The 18,381-nt window shown below is 42.2% G+C and overlaps 1 protein-coding gene across 1 annotated transcript in view; it reads left to right on the top strand.

Annotated features, from left to right (window-relative positions):
• Positions 1-6,672, top strand: part of itpr3 (inositol 1,4,5-trisphosphate receptor, type 3) — a 56,449-nt gene extending 49,777 nt beyond the window's left edge. Inside the window, exons 54-60 of the mRNA XM_070840387.1 lie at positions 82-271; positions 852-950; positions 1,326-1,444; positions 1,771-1,936; positions 2,036-2,196; positions 2,705-2,866; positions 3,704-6,672. Coding sequence (XP_070696488.1) covers positions 82-271; positions 852-950; positions 1,326-1,444; positions 1,771-1,936; positions 2,036-2,196; positions 2,705-2,866; positions 3,704-3,820 — 1,014 coding nt within the window. The 3' untranslated portion in view covers positions 3,821-6,672. The remainder of the gene's footprint in view (positions 1-81; positions 272-851; positions 951-1,325; positions 1,445-1,770; positions 1,937-2,035; positions 2,197-2,704; positions 2,867-3,703) is intronic.
• Positions 6,673-18,381: the final 11,709 nt, after the last annotated feature.

The raw sequence follows: 18,381 nt of genomic DNA, 5'->3' as shown, positions 1-18,381 counted from the left end.
CACACACACACACACACACACACACACACACACACACAGCCGTGGGATAAAGAGTAACCACGTGTGTGTTTACCTGTTCAGCTATTTGACCTGATCTACCGAGAGGAGACTCTGTTTAACGTGATAAAGAGCGTGACTCGTAACGGCCGCTCCATCCTGCTGACGGCACTGCTCGCCCTCATCCTCGTCTACCTCTTCTCCATCGTCGGCTTCCTCTGTCTGAAGGAGGATTTCATCATGGAGGTCGACCCGCTGCCGCAGATCGCTGCAGGTAACGCCACACCTCTGAACTCCTGCTCAGACTTAAAGCCGTTGAGTCACACTGTTCACACTCACCAGACTCCATAGAAAAAACTCAGTAATTTCACCTTGCAGACCACGGAAGCTGCTGATCTACTTTCTGCCTCCATCGTTTAGCTCGTGTTGTTGAGTGTCACACAAATAATGCTGGATCCAAACTCCCCATTAGAAACACCAAAGTCTCACATTAACACAATCAAACTAACTGATCAACAGACCAGCAGCTCTCGTTTAAAATTCCTGTTTTTGTCAATGGAGTCTGGTGGCTGAAGAAAGCAATGTAACAGCAGGATATTACAGGTTTATCTCTGTAGGGATCTAATCAGACCTACATAAACCTGAAAAACTGTAGAAAGTTGAGTGGATCTTTACTTAGAGGTTCTTCAAAAAAAGGTTTACAAGCTAAAAACAGAGTCAGTGACCAGAAAAGACAAAGAAACTCTGTCCTTACCCACAAATTGGTCTCCATTTGTGTCCAAAACACACATAGTGTTTCTACTGGTAAGATATCCTCGGTATACCTGGTGCTGAGTGACCCTGTGTGTGTTCAGCTCCTCAGCAGAGCGAAGCCTCCCAGGATTTCCTCAAGTCGTGCTCTGCAGACGGAGTCAGCTGCACCGTGGAGATGGAGTCTGCTGCTGAGGAGGAAGGTCAGTTACAGTCAGTCAGATCCAAACAGTAATAAAGGGGAAGATGGATGGCTGGATGGAGAACAGGTTCTAGTGGCTCTGGGTTCTCTGCTAACACTTCCTGGTTGGAGCTCAGGCTGCACTGACTGGGCTAACGTAAGCTAACGTTAGCTAGGTGAGCTGTCAGAGCACAGTGCTAATGCTAGCTAGCATAGTGTTAGCAGAGCTCACCTGGAGACTCAGTCAGGTAAACGGGTGTCATTGGGACCCTCCGATCACTGGGGGGGTCACTGACGGCCCTTATTGATCAGCTGGATCCTGGAGGGACGTGACTGAAGGTGGATCACATTCTTTTATAGATCCTTTACAGCCCTGATCGTTATTACTGTGTTTCAGAGGAGGCCGAGTCGGAGCGAGCGTGCGACACTCTGCTGATGTGCATTGTCACCGTGTTGAACCACGGGCTGAGGAACGGAGGAGGAGTCGGAGACGTTCTCCGAAAACCATCCAAAAATGTAATCAACACTTTCTACACACTAAATCCACCTTATTGAAAGTCCTTTCCTTCATAGTTTTCTGATCGGTTAAATCCATTAATTAGATGAGTAGGTTGTTAGACTGTGAAAGATTCTCTGAACTGTAAAGTGATTCATAGGTGTGAATAAGTTTGCAAGTCATCAATAATTTTAAGTGATAGAAATAACTCTTAACAATTCTAACTGCTACTGACATTTTCTTTTCTTTGTCACATCTATTTTATGGGTAAATGTGAGTGAAACACAGTAAATATATCTAATTTAAGGACCTTTAATGGAGTATGCTTTTCAAAATGTGTGTGTAGGAGCCGTTGTTTCCGGCGCGGGTGGTGTACGACCTGTTGTTCTACTTCATCGTCATCATCATCGTCCTCAACCTGATCTTTGGTGTCATCATCGACACGTTTGCCGACCTGAGGAGCGAGAAGCAGAAGAAGGAGGAGATACTGAAGACCACGTGTTTTATCTGCGGTGGGTGGAGATGAGACACACACACACACACACACACACACACACACACAGTAATCAATAAGTTTTCTGCAGAGAGTTTTACCTCCAGTCTTGTTTCAGGTCTGGAGAGAGACAAGTTCGACAACAAGACGGTGTCGTTCGAGGAGCACATCAAACTGGAGCACAACATCTGGAACTACCTGTACTTCATCGTTTTGGTGCGTGAGAAGAACAAGACCGACTACACCGGACCGGAGAGCTACGTGGCTCACATGATCAAAGTAAAACACCGGCACACACACACACACACACACACACACACACACACACACACCTGTGCTTCTATCTTTGTGGGGACCCTCACTCTCATCATGCATTCCCCTGTCCCTTCCCCCCCAACCTTAACCATCACAACTAAATGCCAAATTCTAACCAGAAAACCAAGTCTTAACCCTCAAACAGACATTTGAAGTTGTGGGGACCAGGCAAAATGTCCTCACTCTGTCAGTTATATGTGCTGGTCCTCATTATGTAGCAAGTACAAGTCCACACACACATCTAAATAAGGTTCATACAGCTTTTTCTTGGAGTTTTATGGCACCTAAACCAGAAACTTCTAGACTTTCCAAACTGTTATCATTCTATCTAAATCGTTCCTCTATAAGTTAACAGAATTCCTTTATACCCACAGCGATCGATGTGACATCATTCTTCCTAACACTTTAACATTTTCCAAACTTTGAAGACTTTGTGCGAACCCTGTGGAGACTTCTTCCTCGTCTGTTTCAGAACAACAACCTGGACTGGTTTCCGCGGATGCAGGCGATGTCTCTGGTGGTAACCGACGGTGACGGCGAGCAGAACGAGATGAGGATGCTACAGGACAAACTGGCAGCGACGATGAAGGTGGTGTTGACCCTGACGACACAGCTGACGGAGCTGAAAGAGCAGGTATCAACGCGCACGGCACGGCCAAGTGTTCATCCAGATCTAGCTCGAATGTAGGAAATAAAATGCAAATAGAAGCACATTTCTATCCCCAACTGTTTGGGGAATATTAGGAATTAGGTCTATTGAAGTGAATAGTTGATTTCAATAGTTAACAATTAGACTAGTGAGTTGTAATGAGAATTTTAACTTGTGAAGAAGCATTATTACCACTAATTTAATGCTAAAAGGACTTGCTGCATGTGTTATTTGCTCCTTTTTAATATGTCACTATTAACCCTCAGGCATCAGTTTAATTTACTCCCCTCTTAAGTCATTAAGGACAAAAACAATAGTTTGCGAGAAAGAATTAGGGTTAACAGAAAAAAGAGTTATGTCCACATCATGTATGTTGGGGGATATTTTTAATAACTCTTGGATCTGTCAGAGAGGAGCCGAAATATTGTCTTTGATGCCCTGGTAGTTGTAGTGGAGCAAAGTTTAGTAAATTTTAAATCTCGTGCTCCACTAAAACTACAATATTTCAGCTCCTCTCTGACAGATCCAAGAGTTATTAAAAATAGCCCCCAGCTCCCCAACATACATGATCTGTTAACCCTAATTCTTTCTCACAAACTATTGTTCCATATGCACTAGCAGCCACAATGATGGCCAGATGAAGAGGGAACATTTGCTCAGATGGACTAAAATGTCCCTAATGCTGCACGCGTGTAACAATATAGACACTTTGGTTTGTCTCATCACAAAATGCCAAATAACAGATAAAACTCACTGTTTGTTCTACAACACACGTTTGTGTTCTTTAGATATTAGAATAAAAGCTTTCCGCTCTTCCTGCAGATGACCGAGCAGAGGAAGAGGAGGCAGAGGATGGGATTTGTGGACGTCCAGGCTGGAGCGAGCGCAGCGCTGCCCCCCAGCGCCGCAGGAGGGAACCACCAGATCTACAAGACATAAACATTAGACTGCTGATGATCAGACGTGTGTGAGCCACGGATGAACTGACGGCTCGCTGCAAGATCCACAGCCGGACCGTCCCTTCACATGGTCATGGAAATAAAGACAAACACTACAATATAGTTGTGAATCTCACTAGAAGCACATGGACGGTTTTTGTTTGCTTTTACTTTGTTAACATCTACTGATCTTGCTCACACGGTCTCAGCCGGTCACTGACTGACTGACCGACCACCATGACTGTACACGAACCCTTTTAACACTTCACCAGTGGGGCTGACGACTGGACATCAGCCATCACTCATCGACCCTTCGCTAAGTCCCACTCAGCGTGATGGACAAACCGCCTCAAATGGTCCACAAATACCCAACTACAAGTGTAAACATGCCTTAGCTCGCTAACTTTAGCATTGTTGGAGGTGCTAACAGCTGTGTGATAAGGTAGCGGACAAAGGTGGCTGAATAACATTAGAATTAGAAAACCGACAACCAAACAAGTGTCCAAATTAGGAAACAGTTAGCACATGGCTAAACATTAGCACTGGTTTTGGGACCCTGGTAAAGATGGAGCTAAAATAAAGAGCTACAGCAGTGTTTGGTTAGAACAGTAAGAAGTTAGACGTAGATATTATTTTGAGAGGCCGTTAAATTAATTGAACACGACACGTCACTTATATTAGTAGTTAAAGTTAGACTATTCACTAAGTTTCTAGCTAATGTTAATTAGCATCTTACCCAGTAACAACTCATTTAAAGATATCTTTGATGTCATTAATGAAATCAATATTTCCTTTTTCACCAGTGACACTAATGATGACAGATTTCTACTATTGAATTCCCACATGTTGAAAAAGGATCGTGACCAGTTGGAATCTCCCATTTCAGATAAAAGATTGGACTTCTGATGTCCAACATCTCACCAAACCATCCAAAATCACATTGTTTCAGCTATCAGAAGTGACATATCAATAATTTAATCTGGACTGGTCAGAAATTACTTCAGAGCTATCAATAATTAACATTTCAACGAGTGACAATTGAGTTGTACATATCATTAATTAGACTTTAATCTGATCCCAAAGCATTTATTTCTAAGCAGTGGTTATTCCCACTACTGATGAAATGCTAAAAGGGCTCTCTGTACAGAAGAAGGCATGTTAATAGCATCTCAGCTAAGTTTGGTTCCTTTTATTTGTAGCTGTTAAGCACAAAAGACATTAGTGTGTAAGAATAAGACACTTTCTGTCCAGAGAAGCTGGTGGTTTTTAAAACAAACTATTCAATATATTAGAGAAAATAAAACTCCATATTAGACGTCCTGGGGGGGCTGATCCATCTGAGTGTGTGTTTAGCTAACATCCGCTTGGTATGCTAGCTGATGTTTTTACTAGAAGCTAACATTAGCAGCAGACAGTAATGATATTTGGGATTTGATGTTGATTTCAGGACAAGTTTGGACCCATTTAGTCCAGATTCTGAGACCTGCTCTCAGTCTGCATCTTATTCTCTGCATTTCAAACACAATATATGAACTCTCTTTATTATCAAAAGGATAAACTGTACTTTAAAACCCTGGTCCTCTGTGTCCACATCCTGGTGTCTGAGTGACTGGTAGGTAGTAAAAGTGTTGGAACTGGTCCAGTAGATCACCTCAGCCAGCAGCCACCAAACGGGCTGCAATGGCTGCAACGTGATCCTTTGGGACAACTGCACCTGATCACAGTAGGTCCACTAAAAGAGCTTGTTTGATCCACTGACAGGCTCAGAGTGTTATTCTAAGTGTGTGACAGCATCATGGAAAGGATCCCTACAGAGAGAGACCTGGAAGATCCTTAGTTGGTATGTTTGTGTCCACAAATATTATGTTGAATCTCAAATAATCCTTTAAAACACTGAAGTCACACAAACTAACAAGCAACACATTTAAAATGAGGTCAAATGGCTTGATGTCAGTGGAGTCTTTGGAGAGAGTGATAGAAAGTCTGTTTCTAGCTCCAACTACTTTTTGCACCTCATTTAGACACCAAAATATGGTAAATATCTAAATATATATATATATATGTGTAGAAACACGGGGCCCAGGTTTAAACATACTGGTGTTAAACTTTAATACATTTTGTGCTATTTATATGAACCTCTGATCTAAAGCCTCGACAGAGTCCAGCAGTTACAATTTTGTGGACCAACCGGGACAAAACTGATTGTCAGAGTTCCCACAACTAATCATCAATGAAATTCTGCCTCTGGTTGGTTTGTTTGGGACTAAAAACCAACACTTTGATGAACCTTTTGATGTTCACCAGCTCTGTTTGGGGCAATAATGGTGCAGATTTTTGGTGATTTAGTCAAACTATAAATTGCACCACTTAATATTCAAACAGTGCAAGTGTTTAAACTGTATGGCTAAAATAGATATATTTAAATATGAAATGGAAATGGAGGCATCTCAGTCTTCAGTTTGATATAAAAATGATAAAATGTGCTGAGAAAATAACCTGGTGACAGAATTCACTTGTTTGAATGTGACGTCAGCTGAACCTAGTTGTTTGTTTCTTACTGTAAATCTGGGAAATAGTAGTTTAACTGGTGTTTTATTACGGTTTAATAGCGAGCGGCGTATTTATGGAGAGCAGCTCCTGTTTGTTTTGTAACTAGCTCAGTACAGACACTGGACTGTCGGCAAACTGCTTCTAGTTTGTGAACAGAAAATAACATTTGACGTTTTGTTTTTCCGCTGAGAGACGAGTTCACAGAATGAGGAGGAAGAGGAGGAGGAGGAGGAGGATGGTGTAATGAAGACCACACATCTTCAAAACCAATAATATATTTACTAGGAAGAATAAAAGGTGTGTTTTCTGCTGTGTGGTTTGTTGTTCACTTCTTTACTTCCACTTTGACCTCAAAACACTAAACATTATTTAGTGGTCAAGGCTGCGTTTAGTTTGTGGCTTTACTCTGAAGCACAGCTGTATGGAAGCCCGTTTCTGCCAGTGAATAAAAAAAAAGATGAGATAAAAAGTCATCATTACGAGATAAAAGTCGAAATTACGAGATAAGAAAGTCATAATTACGAGATAAAAAGTCGAAATTACGAGATAAGAAAGTCATAATTACGAGATAAGAAAGTCATAATTACAAGACAAAAAGTCGAAATTACGAGATAAAGTCATAATTACGAGATAAAAAGTCAAAATTACGAGATAAAGTCATACTTACGAGATAAAAAGTCAAAATTATGAGATAAAGTCATAATTACGAGATAAAGTCATAATTACGAGATAAAAAGTCAAAATTATGAGATAAAAAGTCGAAATTACGAGATAAGAAAGTCATAATTACGAGATAAAAAGTCAAAATTACGAGAAAGGAAATGGGCATGTGCTTCAGTTGTACCGACAGAGCAGCAGTTCTTTGTATGAATCCTGTATAGTTTGACACAGAAATGGACTGCCAGTACATTGAGGACTACTTTAAACGGGGCTTTACTTCATTTACTCTCTGATTTGCAGGGGATTATACTGAGCAAACGCACACTAGAAAGGATTTTAAGCAAGAAGAACCTTTGGCGTAGAAAGAATAAGACGCACTGTAACGAAGACCACAGAGTTAGACATTAGAAGATCATTTCAAAGCCACATTAAAGAAATTCTCGCAACTTGTTTTGCTCCCTGCAACAATGAACTAATTTAATATTTCAAAGCTCTATCATGCAGTCATGAAGTCACTTGTAATAGCGACCTTTCAACCACAGGATAGCGTCACTGCTGTAGCTGGACAAACGAGGCGTTCATGGACCCCTTTCTCTGTCGGTACAACTGAAGCACATGCGCATTTCCTTTCTCGTAATTTTGACTTTTTATCTCGCAATTACGACTTTTTATCTCGTAATTATGACTTTCTTATCTCGCAACTATGACTTTTTCTCGCAATTACGACTTTTTATCTCGTAATTATGACTTTTTATCCCGTAATAGTGACTTTCTTATCTTGTAATTACGACTTTTTATCTCGCAATTACGACTTTCTTATCTCGCAATTATGACTTTTTATCTCGTAATTTCGTCTTTTTATCTAGTAGTTTAGACTTTTTATCCCGTAATAGTGACTTTCTTATCTTGCAATTACGACTTTTTATCTCGTAATTTCGACTTTTTATCCCGTAATAGTGACTTTCTTATCTTGTAATTACGACTTTTTAATCTCGTAATTTCGATTTTTTATCTCATAATTTCGACTTTTCATCTCATCTTTTTTTTTTTTCACTGGGGGAAACAGGCTTCCATACAGCTGGTTGTTACCAAGCTTCTTGTTTTTATTCTAATCCTAACATCCTCTAATCCAATGTTAATCTTTACATTTTTTAAATGTCCTTTTTTTCAGTTTTTTTACTTTTCTTTTCCATTTTTGTCATTTTTTTCTTTTTGAATGTTAATTTCAAACTTTTTTTTATATACTTATTTTTTTCTGTCTGTCTTTTCACATTTTACTTTTCTTTTTTTTTCCCTTTGAAATTTTTATTTTTATTTGGGTAGAAATATTGTGTGGATTGTAGAAAAATGGACCCGACGCCTCATATTATAAAGAAGCTATTAAAAAAAAATGATTCATTTTACATATAAATATCTATGAAAGAAATTTAAGACACAAAAATCCAATATAAAGCAGTTTTGTCCTATTTGTCCAGTGTTGTAATGATTTCTCATTTTAATTTGGAGTCACATTAGATGGAAAATACTGAAAAAATATAAATATTTATTTGAATATTTATGTAAAATAATTATTTATATACATAAATAACCAAGATAAGTGTCATACTCACAGTTTACTAATATACGTATAATTTTAACTCATTTTTATGGCAGCGTGAACAAAGTTTATTGACGGTCCCTCAGTCGATCAATCGTCCTCCTGCTGCCGACACCGGGGCAAACTGAGGAAGAGGATGCCCACAGTCTGGTGTGAACGTCTGCCCTAACTGAATAAATACTTTTTTGGTGTTTCGGTGTCACCAACACACTCGTCCACCAACATTACAGTCAGTTATACAGTTTTCTCTCAGCTCAAAACACAGCAAACCAGCTAAAATAAAGAAAAACCGTGTAAGCAGTCGTCTACTCACCGTTTTCTGAAGCCAAATCACTCCGTGGCCAACTCCAAACACGTTCAGGTACTTTCTGTCCTGGTGGCAGAAAGAGAAGAAGTTATCAGATGATCAATAGGAAACAGCCATGCACCATGTGATCTATTTCCTGTTTGACACTATGCAGGAAAAGAAATTCACACAAAGACAATAAAACAGAATCTGTGTGAGCTTCAACAGGTTTATCAATGAGTTTGTTGTCAATCAACGCCGTTTGCTGCAAGCACACACACACACTCACACACACACACACACTGTGTGTGTGACGGGTTATAAATAGGGTTTATTGTTCTCAGGTCTGTGTTTTCTAAAGTTATGTATATATGTCTGACGTATGGATTCACTGGTTTCCATTAACAGGTGATCTCATGGTCTGTGTACCTATGTGTGTGTGTGTGTGTGTGTGTGTGTGTGTGTGTGTGTGTGTGTGTGTGCAGCATATTTCAGAGCTTTGCTGTGGAGCCTCGGAGGAATGCAGCTCCAGCTGTTGCCCGTCGCAGCGAGCAGCAGCTGCTCGCCCGTTTAGCCTCAGTGACTCCAACACAAAGGTGCTTCAGTGACCCTGTGAGGCGGCTAAATGTGTCTGGATGAGCGCTGAGTGGAAAAAAACGTTGGTTTTGCGGTGAGCCGGGATGTCAGAGGGAAACTGGTGACCAATCAGAGCTGCTGTGTCATCAGATTAATTCTCCTTTTGACCACCAGGGGGCAGACGAGCTGCACAACAAGCTGACGGACACACTGTCCTGGTGTGGCTAAACGTTACAGCTAACAGTTGTGGCTAAACGTTACAGCTAACAGTTGTGGCTAAACTTTACAGCTAACACGTGTGGCTAAACGTTATAGCTAACAGTAGTGGCTAACAGTTATGGCTAACATTTGTGGCTAAACATTAGAGCTAACAGTTGTGGCTAAACGTTATAGCTAAAAGTTATGGCTAACATTTGTGGCTAAACATTAGAGCTAACAGTTGTGGCTAAACGTTACAGCTAACAGTTGTGGCTAAACTTTACAGCTAACAGTTGTGGCTAAACTTTACAGCTAACAGTTGTGGCTAAACTTTACAGCTAACAGTTGTGGCTAAACTTTACAGCTAACAGTTGTGGCTAAACGTTACAGCTAACAGTAGGTTCTTTTTTGTGCTTTCAATAAAACAATAGAATTACATAATGAAGGTTTGCAGCTTGAACTACAGTTGGAGTGACATTTTAATGTTTTATGTCTTATTTTTAATAATTTCATGTATTTTTGTCTCATTTTTAAATGAATTTTATGTCTTATCTTACTGTGTTATTAAGTCTTAATTATAATGTGATTTGATGTCTGATTTTTAATGTTTCTGTCTTGTTCTTAATGAGATTACATGTATTACTGTGCTGTGTGTCATGGCCCTGTAAAGCTCTGTGTCTGAACGCTGCTGTATAAATAAACTCGCCTTGCCTGCGCTGATTATGAAGCTGATTAGAGGAGATTAAATCTAAACTCCAGCCTACTGATTTACTCCTGAACTAAAACTCCAATCAGACTGGATCACACCTACTGTGTGGAAACAAGCAGCTAATTGTGTTTGAATGAACGACACAGCGGCTCCTCTTTCAGGCCGCAGCAGCTGCCGGATGTTTAAACTCCACACGACTGCTGTTGTCCTCCGATTCACTTTCAGGACGCAGAACTGATGTTTGTTTCAACATTTTCACGCATTTCACCGTTTCAAATGAGCCAGTTTACTCTGTAACACAGTCAGATAAGAAGTGCTGGCTTTATGGGTAACTGAGCACAGAGGTGTGTGTGTGTGTGTGTGTTTCCTGTTCATTATAAATCCAACTTAACTTTTAATTAAAAGGAGTTTTGTCTCTTTGCCTTTTACATCTGATCCACACAGCAGCAGTGTGTGTGTGTGTGTGTGTGTGTGTGTGTGTGTGTCCTTAGCATTAGTGTCATTCTGACTGACAGCAGGGGGATTGAGGGGACTATCTCAGGGTTCCCTTGGCGTCTCTCTGTTGTTCACCTAAAATAGGTTTATAGCATCGGCCCATTGTTCTGTGTGTGTGTGTGTGTGTGTGTGTGAGAGAGAGTGTGTGTGAGTGTGTGTGTGTGTGTGTGTGTGTTATGACAGGTGTGTGAATGTGCAGTCTGGCTGATATGTAGAGGGCTTATGCAGTATTACAGTGGTATTAACACTGTGCACAAGGTGTGTGTGTGTGTGTGTGTGTGTGTGTGTGTGTGCTTGTATTATTGTGTATTCCTACCAATCCTATCCTACCAATTATTCGCAGAAACCTGCTCCTTTGCTGGACGTTTGGACTTCAGGCGGCTCAAAGGGCTGCGCCGGCTTTCCGTTACGTACCTGCAGAACGAGACGCCATTTTTATTGATTGATCCATTAATCTGGAGGTTTATCAGAAGCCCAAACTCACTGGGATGGAACGATAACATGTGACATCTCTGAAACAGTCATTCTACTCCACGGTGGCTAAAAGATGGACCGAGCTGCTCACATTACACAGTCATCTCCCATGAATCTGTGCTTCCATGTGTCAGCCCCGATTAGACGCACTGAACCGACCCATTAGTCCTTTTCCAGAGGGGCTGTTGACAGCTCCAAGCCTCCAGGAAGTGGGCCAGGTTTGGACACTAATTTGACACAGCGGCCAAACTGTGTAATTACAACAATGGCGTCCATCGTGTGACACCAACGGGCCCAAAGACACAGACTCACATCAGATAAAAGCCTCACCACCCGTGAAATCACTCGTTTCACCGTCAGAATTTGATCCGTTCAGTCCGAGAACATTTGGAAAGTTTAGAGGAGCCAAACGACTAAAGGCTGCATCACGTTCCAATTAAGATGTGACTGAGTTTAAGAAGCGTCTCAGCGCTCCGCTAAAGATTCACTCCTGGTCTGTTTCTGACGGACACATCGAGCAGCTCAGAGCAGAGGAGGCAGCAGGAAGTCAGACAGACAAACAGCAAAGTTTTCAAAATAAAAGCCCCCCGGTAGAGTGTCAGTGGTTTATTCCAGCAGCACATCAGTATTATTCTCTAATGGGGGGGGCACCAGGCCAGACGTCAGCCGCTCAGAGGGTTTTTAACACCATGACGACCAGAGGTTCATCTGGGATGGAGAAACACTCTGACTGTGACTTTAGCTGCTGTCTGTAGCTGCAGCACAACAAAGCAGGAAGTACATCCAAGAAACACATTTAAAGCAGCAGAAGAAGAAGAAACACAGACCGTTTGATCCCGTTAGAAACACATTTAAAGCAGCAGAAGAAGAAGAAACACAGACCGTTTGATCCCGTTAGAAACACATTTAAAGCAGCAGAAGAAGAAGAAATGCGGCCCGTTTGATCCCGTTAGAAACACATTTAAAGCAGCAGAAGAAGAAACACAGACTGTTTGATCCTGTTAGAAACACATTTAAAGCAGCAGAAGAAGAAGAAACGCGGCCGTTTGATCCCGTTAGAAACACATTTAAAGCAGCAGAAGAAGAAGAAACGCGGCCCGTTTGATCCCGTTAGAAACACATTTAAAGCAGCAGAAGAAGAAACGCAGACTGTTTGATCCTGTTAGAAACACATTTAAAGCAGCAGAAGAAGAAGAAGAAACGCGGCCCGTTTGATCCCGTTAGAAACACATTTAAAGCAGCAGAAGAAGAAGAAACGCGGCCCGTTTGATCCCGTTAGAAACACATTTAAAGCAGCAGAAGAAGAAACGCAGACTGTTTGATCCTGTTAGAAACACATTTAAAGCAGCAGAAGAAGAAACGCAGACTGTTTGATCCCGTTAGAAACACATTTAAAGCAGCAGAGGAAGAAACACAGCCCATTGGATCCTGTTAGAAACACATTTAAAGCAGAAGAAGAAGAAGAAACACAGCCCGTTGGATCCTGTTAGAAACACATTTAAAGCAGCAGAAGAAGAAACGCGGCCGTTTGATCCTGTTAGAAGCTCCAGCATCAGTTTAACGACCAAACCAAAGACGCTGAGGGCGGAGCAAAACTAGAACACAATGCAGGATGTGGTCTTTGAGGGTGACGGTGTTATTATGAGCTCCATACAACATCCTTCAGTACATTTCTACACAGCACTTGTAAAGGTACTTGGTTACATTACAGCACTGGTGCATGGGTCAGTGGCACTTCACATTTTAACAACTGAGAATGTGTGTGTGTGTGTTGTTATTACGGGTGTGTGAGTCAGTATTTGGGCTTCACACACCAGATTAGAGGCAGTCAACAGGGGACAAAAAGTAAAATAAACATGGAAAACAAGGAGGTGAAGGTAAAAGATAAAAGGAACAAAAAGTCTATTAAAGAGAGAAAGATGAGGAGAAAGAGAAGTTCAGCTAGTCAGTAAATATCTTCACAGAAAGTCACATCCCCTCTGAGAAGTGACCAACTTTTATTTTCTAACTGATGTATGGAGGGAGACAGCTGGAAGGAATGGATGGACGGACGGACGGATGGATGGATGGATGGATGGAGGGATTACAGAGAAATGTGTCGCTGCATCAACAGTAAGTCTGTGAGTAAACCTTTATTTATAAAACACAAAAGGGTCACGGCGAGCTCAGCCAGCAGCACGGCGAGAGGAGGGGAAACCTGACGGGAGGCGAAAGGACACGAGAGCGTCCTGCTCGGCGTGTAAATCCGGCGATAAAAAGACAAACGCAGGCCGAGCGGGTTTCACAGCAACGACACTGAAGCGGTTCCATTCTGGGAAACATAATTATTTAACTGTAAAACATAAATAGGTCATAAAACACAAACGGTTTGTACTGTACAAACAGAGCAGACAGTTTGGTGTCTGATATCAGGACATTACTGTAATCCATTCAGCTCCATGTCTACACCTGTGAGCATCAGAAACAAACCAAACCATAACCTAACATAACCCTACACCAAAGTAACCAAACCATAACCTAACATAACCCTACACCAAAGTAACCAAACCATAACCTAACTACCACTACTCTAAACCATAACCTAACATAACCCTACACCAAACTATAACTTAATCATAACCTAACTCTGCACCAAACTATAACCTATCCATAACCTAAGCCTAAACCAAACTATCCATAACCTAACCACTACTAACCTAAACCATAACCTAACCTTTACCCTACATGCCAATGAGAGTTTTGCCATAGTCAAGGTGCTGCTCCAACCAACAGATCTGGAACGTATGGACTATTATTAACCATCTACATGTACAGCCAAGCTGTGATTGGACGATCCTGGTTTGGTGACTGTTTTAAATAAACTCACAGTGTATTTGGTGCTGGAACCCGACCTGGTGAGCAAAGCCGCTCCCACCACACAGCCTGATGTAGCCTGCAGCTGTGGCAGCTCAATAATTCACCGACATAAAGAGGCGTTTTAAGGACGTGTAGCCTGAGTTATTACAAGTCTCTTTAAACTGATCCAGGATTTGCAGCCACAGCAGGAAGTCCTGCAGCAACACGAGGCCTCACTGCTGTGTTTGGATACAGGAACATACAAATCACCAAAACTATGGACTTTAAACCACAAAGATGATGTGCTAATGTGTCCCATGAGCCACAGATACATTCGTAACACCGACATCGTAACTAAGGCACATTAGAAAATTTGACTTAACATTTGGGGGGATTTTTTTTATCAAATAAAAGCACACACACACACACACACACACACACACACACTATAGACCTCCACTACACACTGACACACTGACTAACTAGCACACACACACACTATAGACCTCCACTACACACTGACACACTGACTAACTAGCACACACACACACACTATAGACCTCCACTACACACTAACACACTGACTAACTAGCACACACACACTATAGACCTCCACTACACACTGACACACTGACTAACTAGCACACACACACACTATAGACCTCCACTACACACTGACACACTGACTAACTAGCACACACACACACTATAGACCTCCACTACACACTGACACACTGACTAACTAACACACACACACACTATAGACCTCCACTACACACTGACACACTGACTAACTAGCACACACACACTATAGACCTCCACTACACACTAACACACTGACTAACTAGCACACACACACTATAGACCTCCACTACACACTGACACACTGACTAACTAGCACACACACACACTATAGACCTCCACTACACACTGACACACTGACTAACTAGCACACACACACTATAGACCTCCACTACACACTGACACACTGACTAACTAGCACACACACACACTATAGACCTCCACTACACACTGACACACTGACTAACTAGCACACACACACACTATAGACCTCCACTACACACTGACACACTGACTAACTAGTGATTTAACCCCTTGGTGACCAGCTGGCTGATGGTTGGTACAGTTCTTGGATCAGTTCTGTGAACTTTTCTCTGAGTATTAATGAGTAAAAATAGCAGCGTGCTGAAACTGAAGGCTTCTGTTTAATCCCACAGCAGATCCGTCATTTCACTTCAACTGTACACAAAGAAATTAAATATCACAGCACGCTGCAGTCCAAACCCTCACGGTGTGTCTGAATCACGGTGTGTGTCACCGCCTCATTTATAACCGTCACGCACTGATGGGGGATTACAGGGAGACCGAGGGAGGGAGAGGGATGATGGGAGATTACCATGGAGCCTTCTGTATGTTTGGGCTAAAGGACGGTTCCGCTCTATCACAACTAACTTGGGTCTAACGTTGGTAGTTTGACTCATTTCACCACACTGCACTCACTGGGTTCAACAGGTTGGACAACAGGTCAGAGAACAGGATTATTACTAGAGATCAGAGGCCTCAACTCTATAGGACGGTATGATTCAACATAAACGTGTGTGCGGGGGTGAAGTACTGGTATGGCAGCAGCTGTACTTGTCTAGGACACAGTTCACACAGTGCAGAGGTATTTTAAGAACATCTACTGTCTAAAAGAACAATAATAAATAGACACAATACAAAAGTGACAAAGTATTTACACACATCACCACCCCTCTGCCACAGCGGGGGCGCTCGCTGTTAACACATGATTTGCAGGCGCAGGTTGATGATGATGATGAACTGAACACGGCAGCAGCGTAAAGTCGATTCAGAGGTCATTCATCAGAACGCTGTCTGAGCTCGTGGCGGCCGGACGGAGCGACGGCGAAGCTCTCAGGTTTACATCACCGTTAGTCTGCGTCGAACAGCCGAGCCAAGAGTGAAATAAACTGTGTTCTGCATTTATTTCTCTCCTATGAAGTGTCTTACTACACCCACAATGCATTGCACAACAGGCCATCTAAGTTTGAATTTTAATCTAAAAAACCTTTTAAATCTGACTCCTTAGCACACACACCTTTAAGGCTTTCACACCCTGATGTTATTTTATCCTTTTTACAGAGAGAGAGAGAGAGACAGAGAGAGAGAGAGAGACAGAGAGAGAGAGAGAGACAGAGAGAGAGACACAGAGGGAGAGAGAGACAGAGAGAGAGAGACAGAGAGAGAGAGAGACAGAGAGAGAGAGAGACACAGAGACAGAGAGAGAGACAGAGAGACAGAGAGAGAGACAGAGACAGACAGAGAGAGACAGAGAGAGAGACACAGAGACAGAGAGAGAGACAGAGAGAGAGAGAGACACAGAGACAGAGAGAGAGACAGAGAGACAGAGAGAGAGAAACAGAGAGAGAGAGACAGAGAGAGAGACAGAGACAGACAGAGAGAGACAGAGAGAGAGAGAGAGAGACAGAGAGAGAGACAGGCAGAGAGAGAGACAGAGAGAGACAGAGAGAGACAGAGAGAGACAGAGAGAGACAGAGAGAGAGACAGAGAGACAGAGAGAGAGACAGAGAGAGAGAGACAGAGAGAGAGAGAGACACAGAGACAGAGAGAGAGAGACACAGAGACAGAGAGAGAGAGACAGAGAGAGAGACAGAGACAGACAGAGAGAGAGACAGAGAGAGAGAGAGACAGAGAGAGACAGAGAGAGAGAGAGACAGAGAGAGAGACAGAGAGAGACAGAGAGAGAGACAGAGACAGACAGAGAGAGAGACAGAGACAGACAGAGAGAGACAGAGAGAGACAGAGAGAGAGAGAGACAGAGAGAGAGACAGGCAGAGAGAGAGAGAGACAGAGAGAGAGAGAGAGGGGGTCAGTTTCCATAGATAGCCCACAGATGCAGCAGGAGAGGGGGACAGAAAAGAGGGATGAGGAGGGAGCAGATGTGGCTTTAGTTCTGCTGGTATTCCATCCTGACCACAGCAGGCCTTTTATGACCGGCCAGCGGGACCGGACCGACCAATCGGCCGCAGCGGGGGAGGTCACGTGCCGAGGCGACCTTCACGGGGAGGTTATAAAGTGAGGTGATGCTCCGGGGGCTGACTTATTGTGTTCCTCTGAGCATCCTCACAACCGGCAACGCAAAAGAACAACAGAGCTAAATCCACCAAGAGCTCCAGACCAGACCGGACCGGACCAGACCAGACCAGACCAGACCAGACCAGACCCGCCCGGCACTGTGAGTACAACCAAAAGATGTTGTGTGTTATGGCCTTTACCAGTAAATGGGTGTTTCTGAGACATTTAAACTACAGTTCCCATGAGCCTCAGCGCTGGTTGTCATGGTGAAGAGCTGTAGAGTAAAAGTTTTAACATCCAGGAGGAAAATAGTGAGACACAGCGAACAAATCCAGCTAAAATCCACCAGGTTTCACTTCTGAGACTGCAGGCTGAATAACAGAAGGTTGGTTTTTGCTCTATCTATCTAAAATCTAAAATCTTGTGCTCCTGTCTTGGACTAAATCTGGTTTTTAATTCTGTTGTTATTGGTAAAGTCACACCGGCACTGAGAAGCTGTCAGTCCAGCTGCTCCAACAGAACCACGGACCTCCACCTCCACTTAACGCGGCTCCGTCACCTCCACATTGAAACAAATACTGCGCCCCTGCAGCCTTGGTGCTGCTCGCTGTACCTCTACTGACCCCCCTTTGTTTCCATACTGACTATAAAAATGTTATTATTGACCTTTGAGGCGTAACGTGAAGCCAAAGATCTCCATCGTAGACGGCTGATGGAGGCCGTCTGTTCTTAAAACCAGCTTTTATAAAACTCTTTTGGTACTGAGTGAATTTTATCTATCTTTATTTATCTGTTTTATTGTACTTCACATTTTTTGTACTTAATTGTTAATTCATATTTTATTCAGATCTTTAGCCTTCATACCTTTGATCCTTCTATATCCTGTTTTTATACTTATGTCATATAGATATATTTGTCTCTTTAGCTGACAGTAGTCTGATTACTTCTTTTTATTATTACCCTTATATTAATCAATATAAGTGTAATCAGAATTATTATTTTTTTTTACATAATTCTAAATTTTATGTTTTTATTAAAGTAGCTTTACTGGAATATTTCACCCAA

This window comes from Pempheris klunzingeri, chromosome 11 (assembly GCF_042242105.1).
Source record: "Pempheris klunzingeri isolate RE-2024b chromosome 11, fPemKlu1.hap1, whole genome shotgun sequence".
Lineage (NCBI taxonomy): Eukaryota > Metazoa > Chordata > Actinopteri > Acropomatiformes > Pempheridae > Pempheris > Pempheris klunzingeri.
This window is presented reverse-complemented; position numbering and strand designations above follow the sequence as displayed.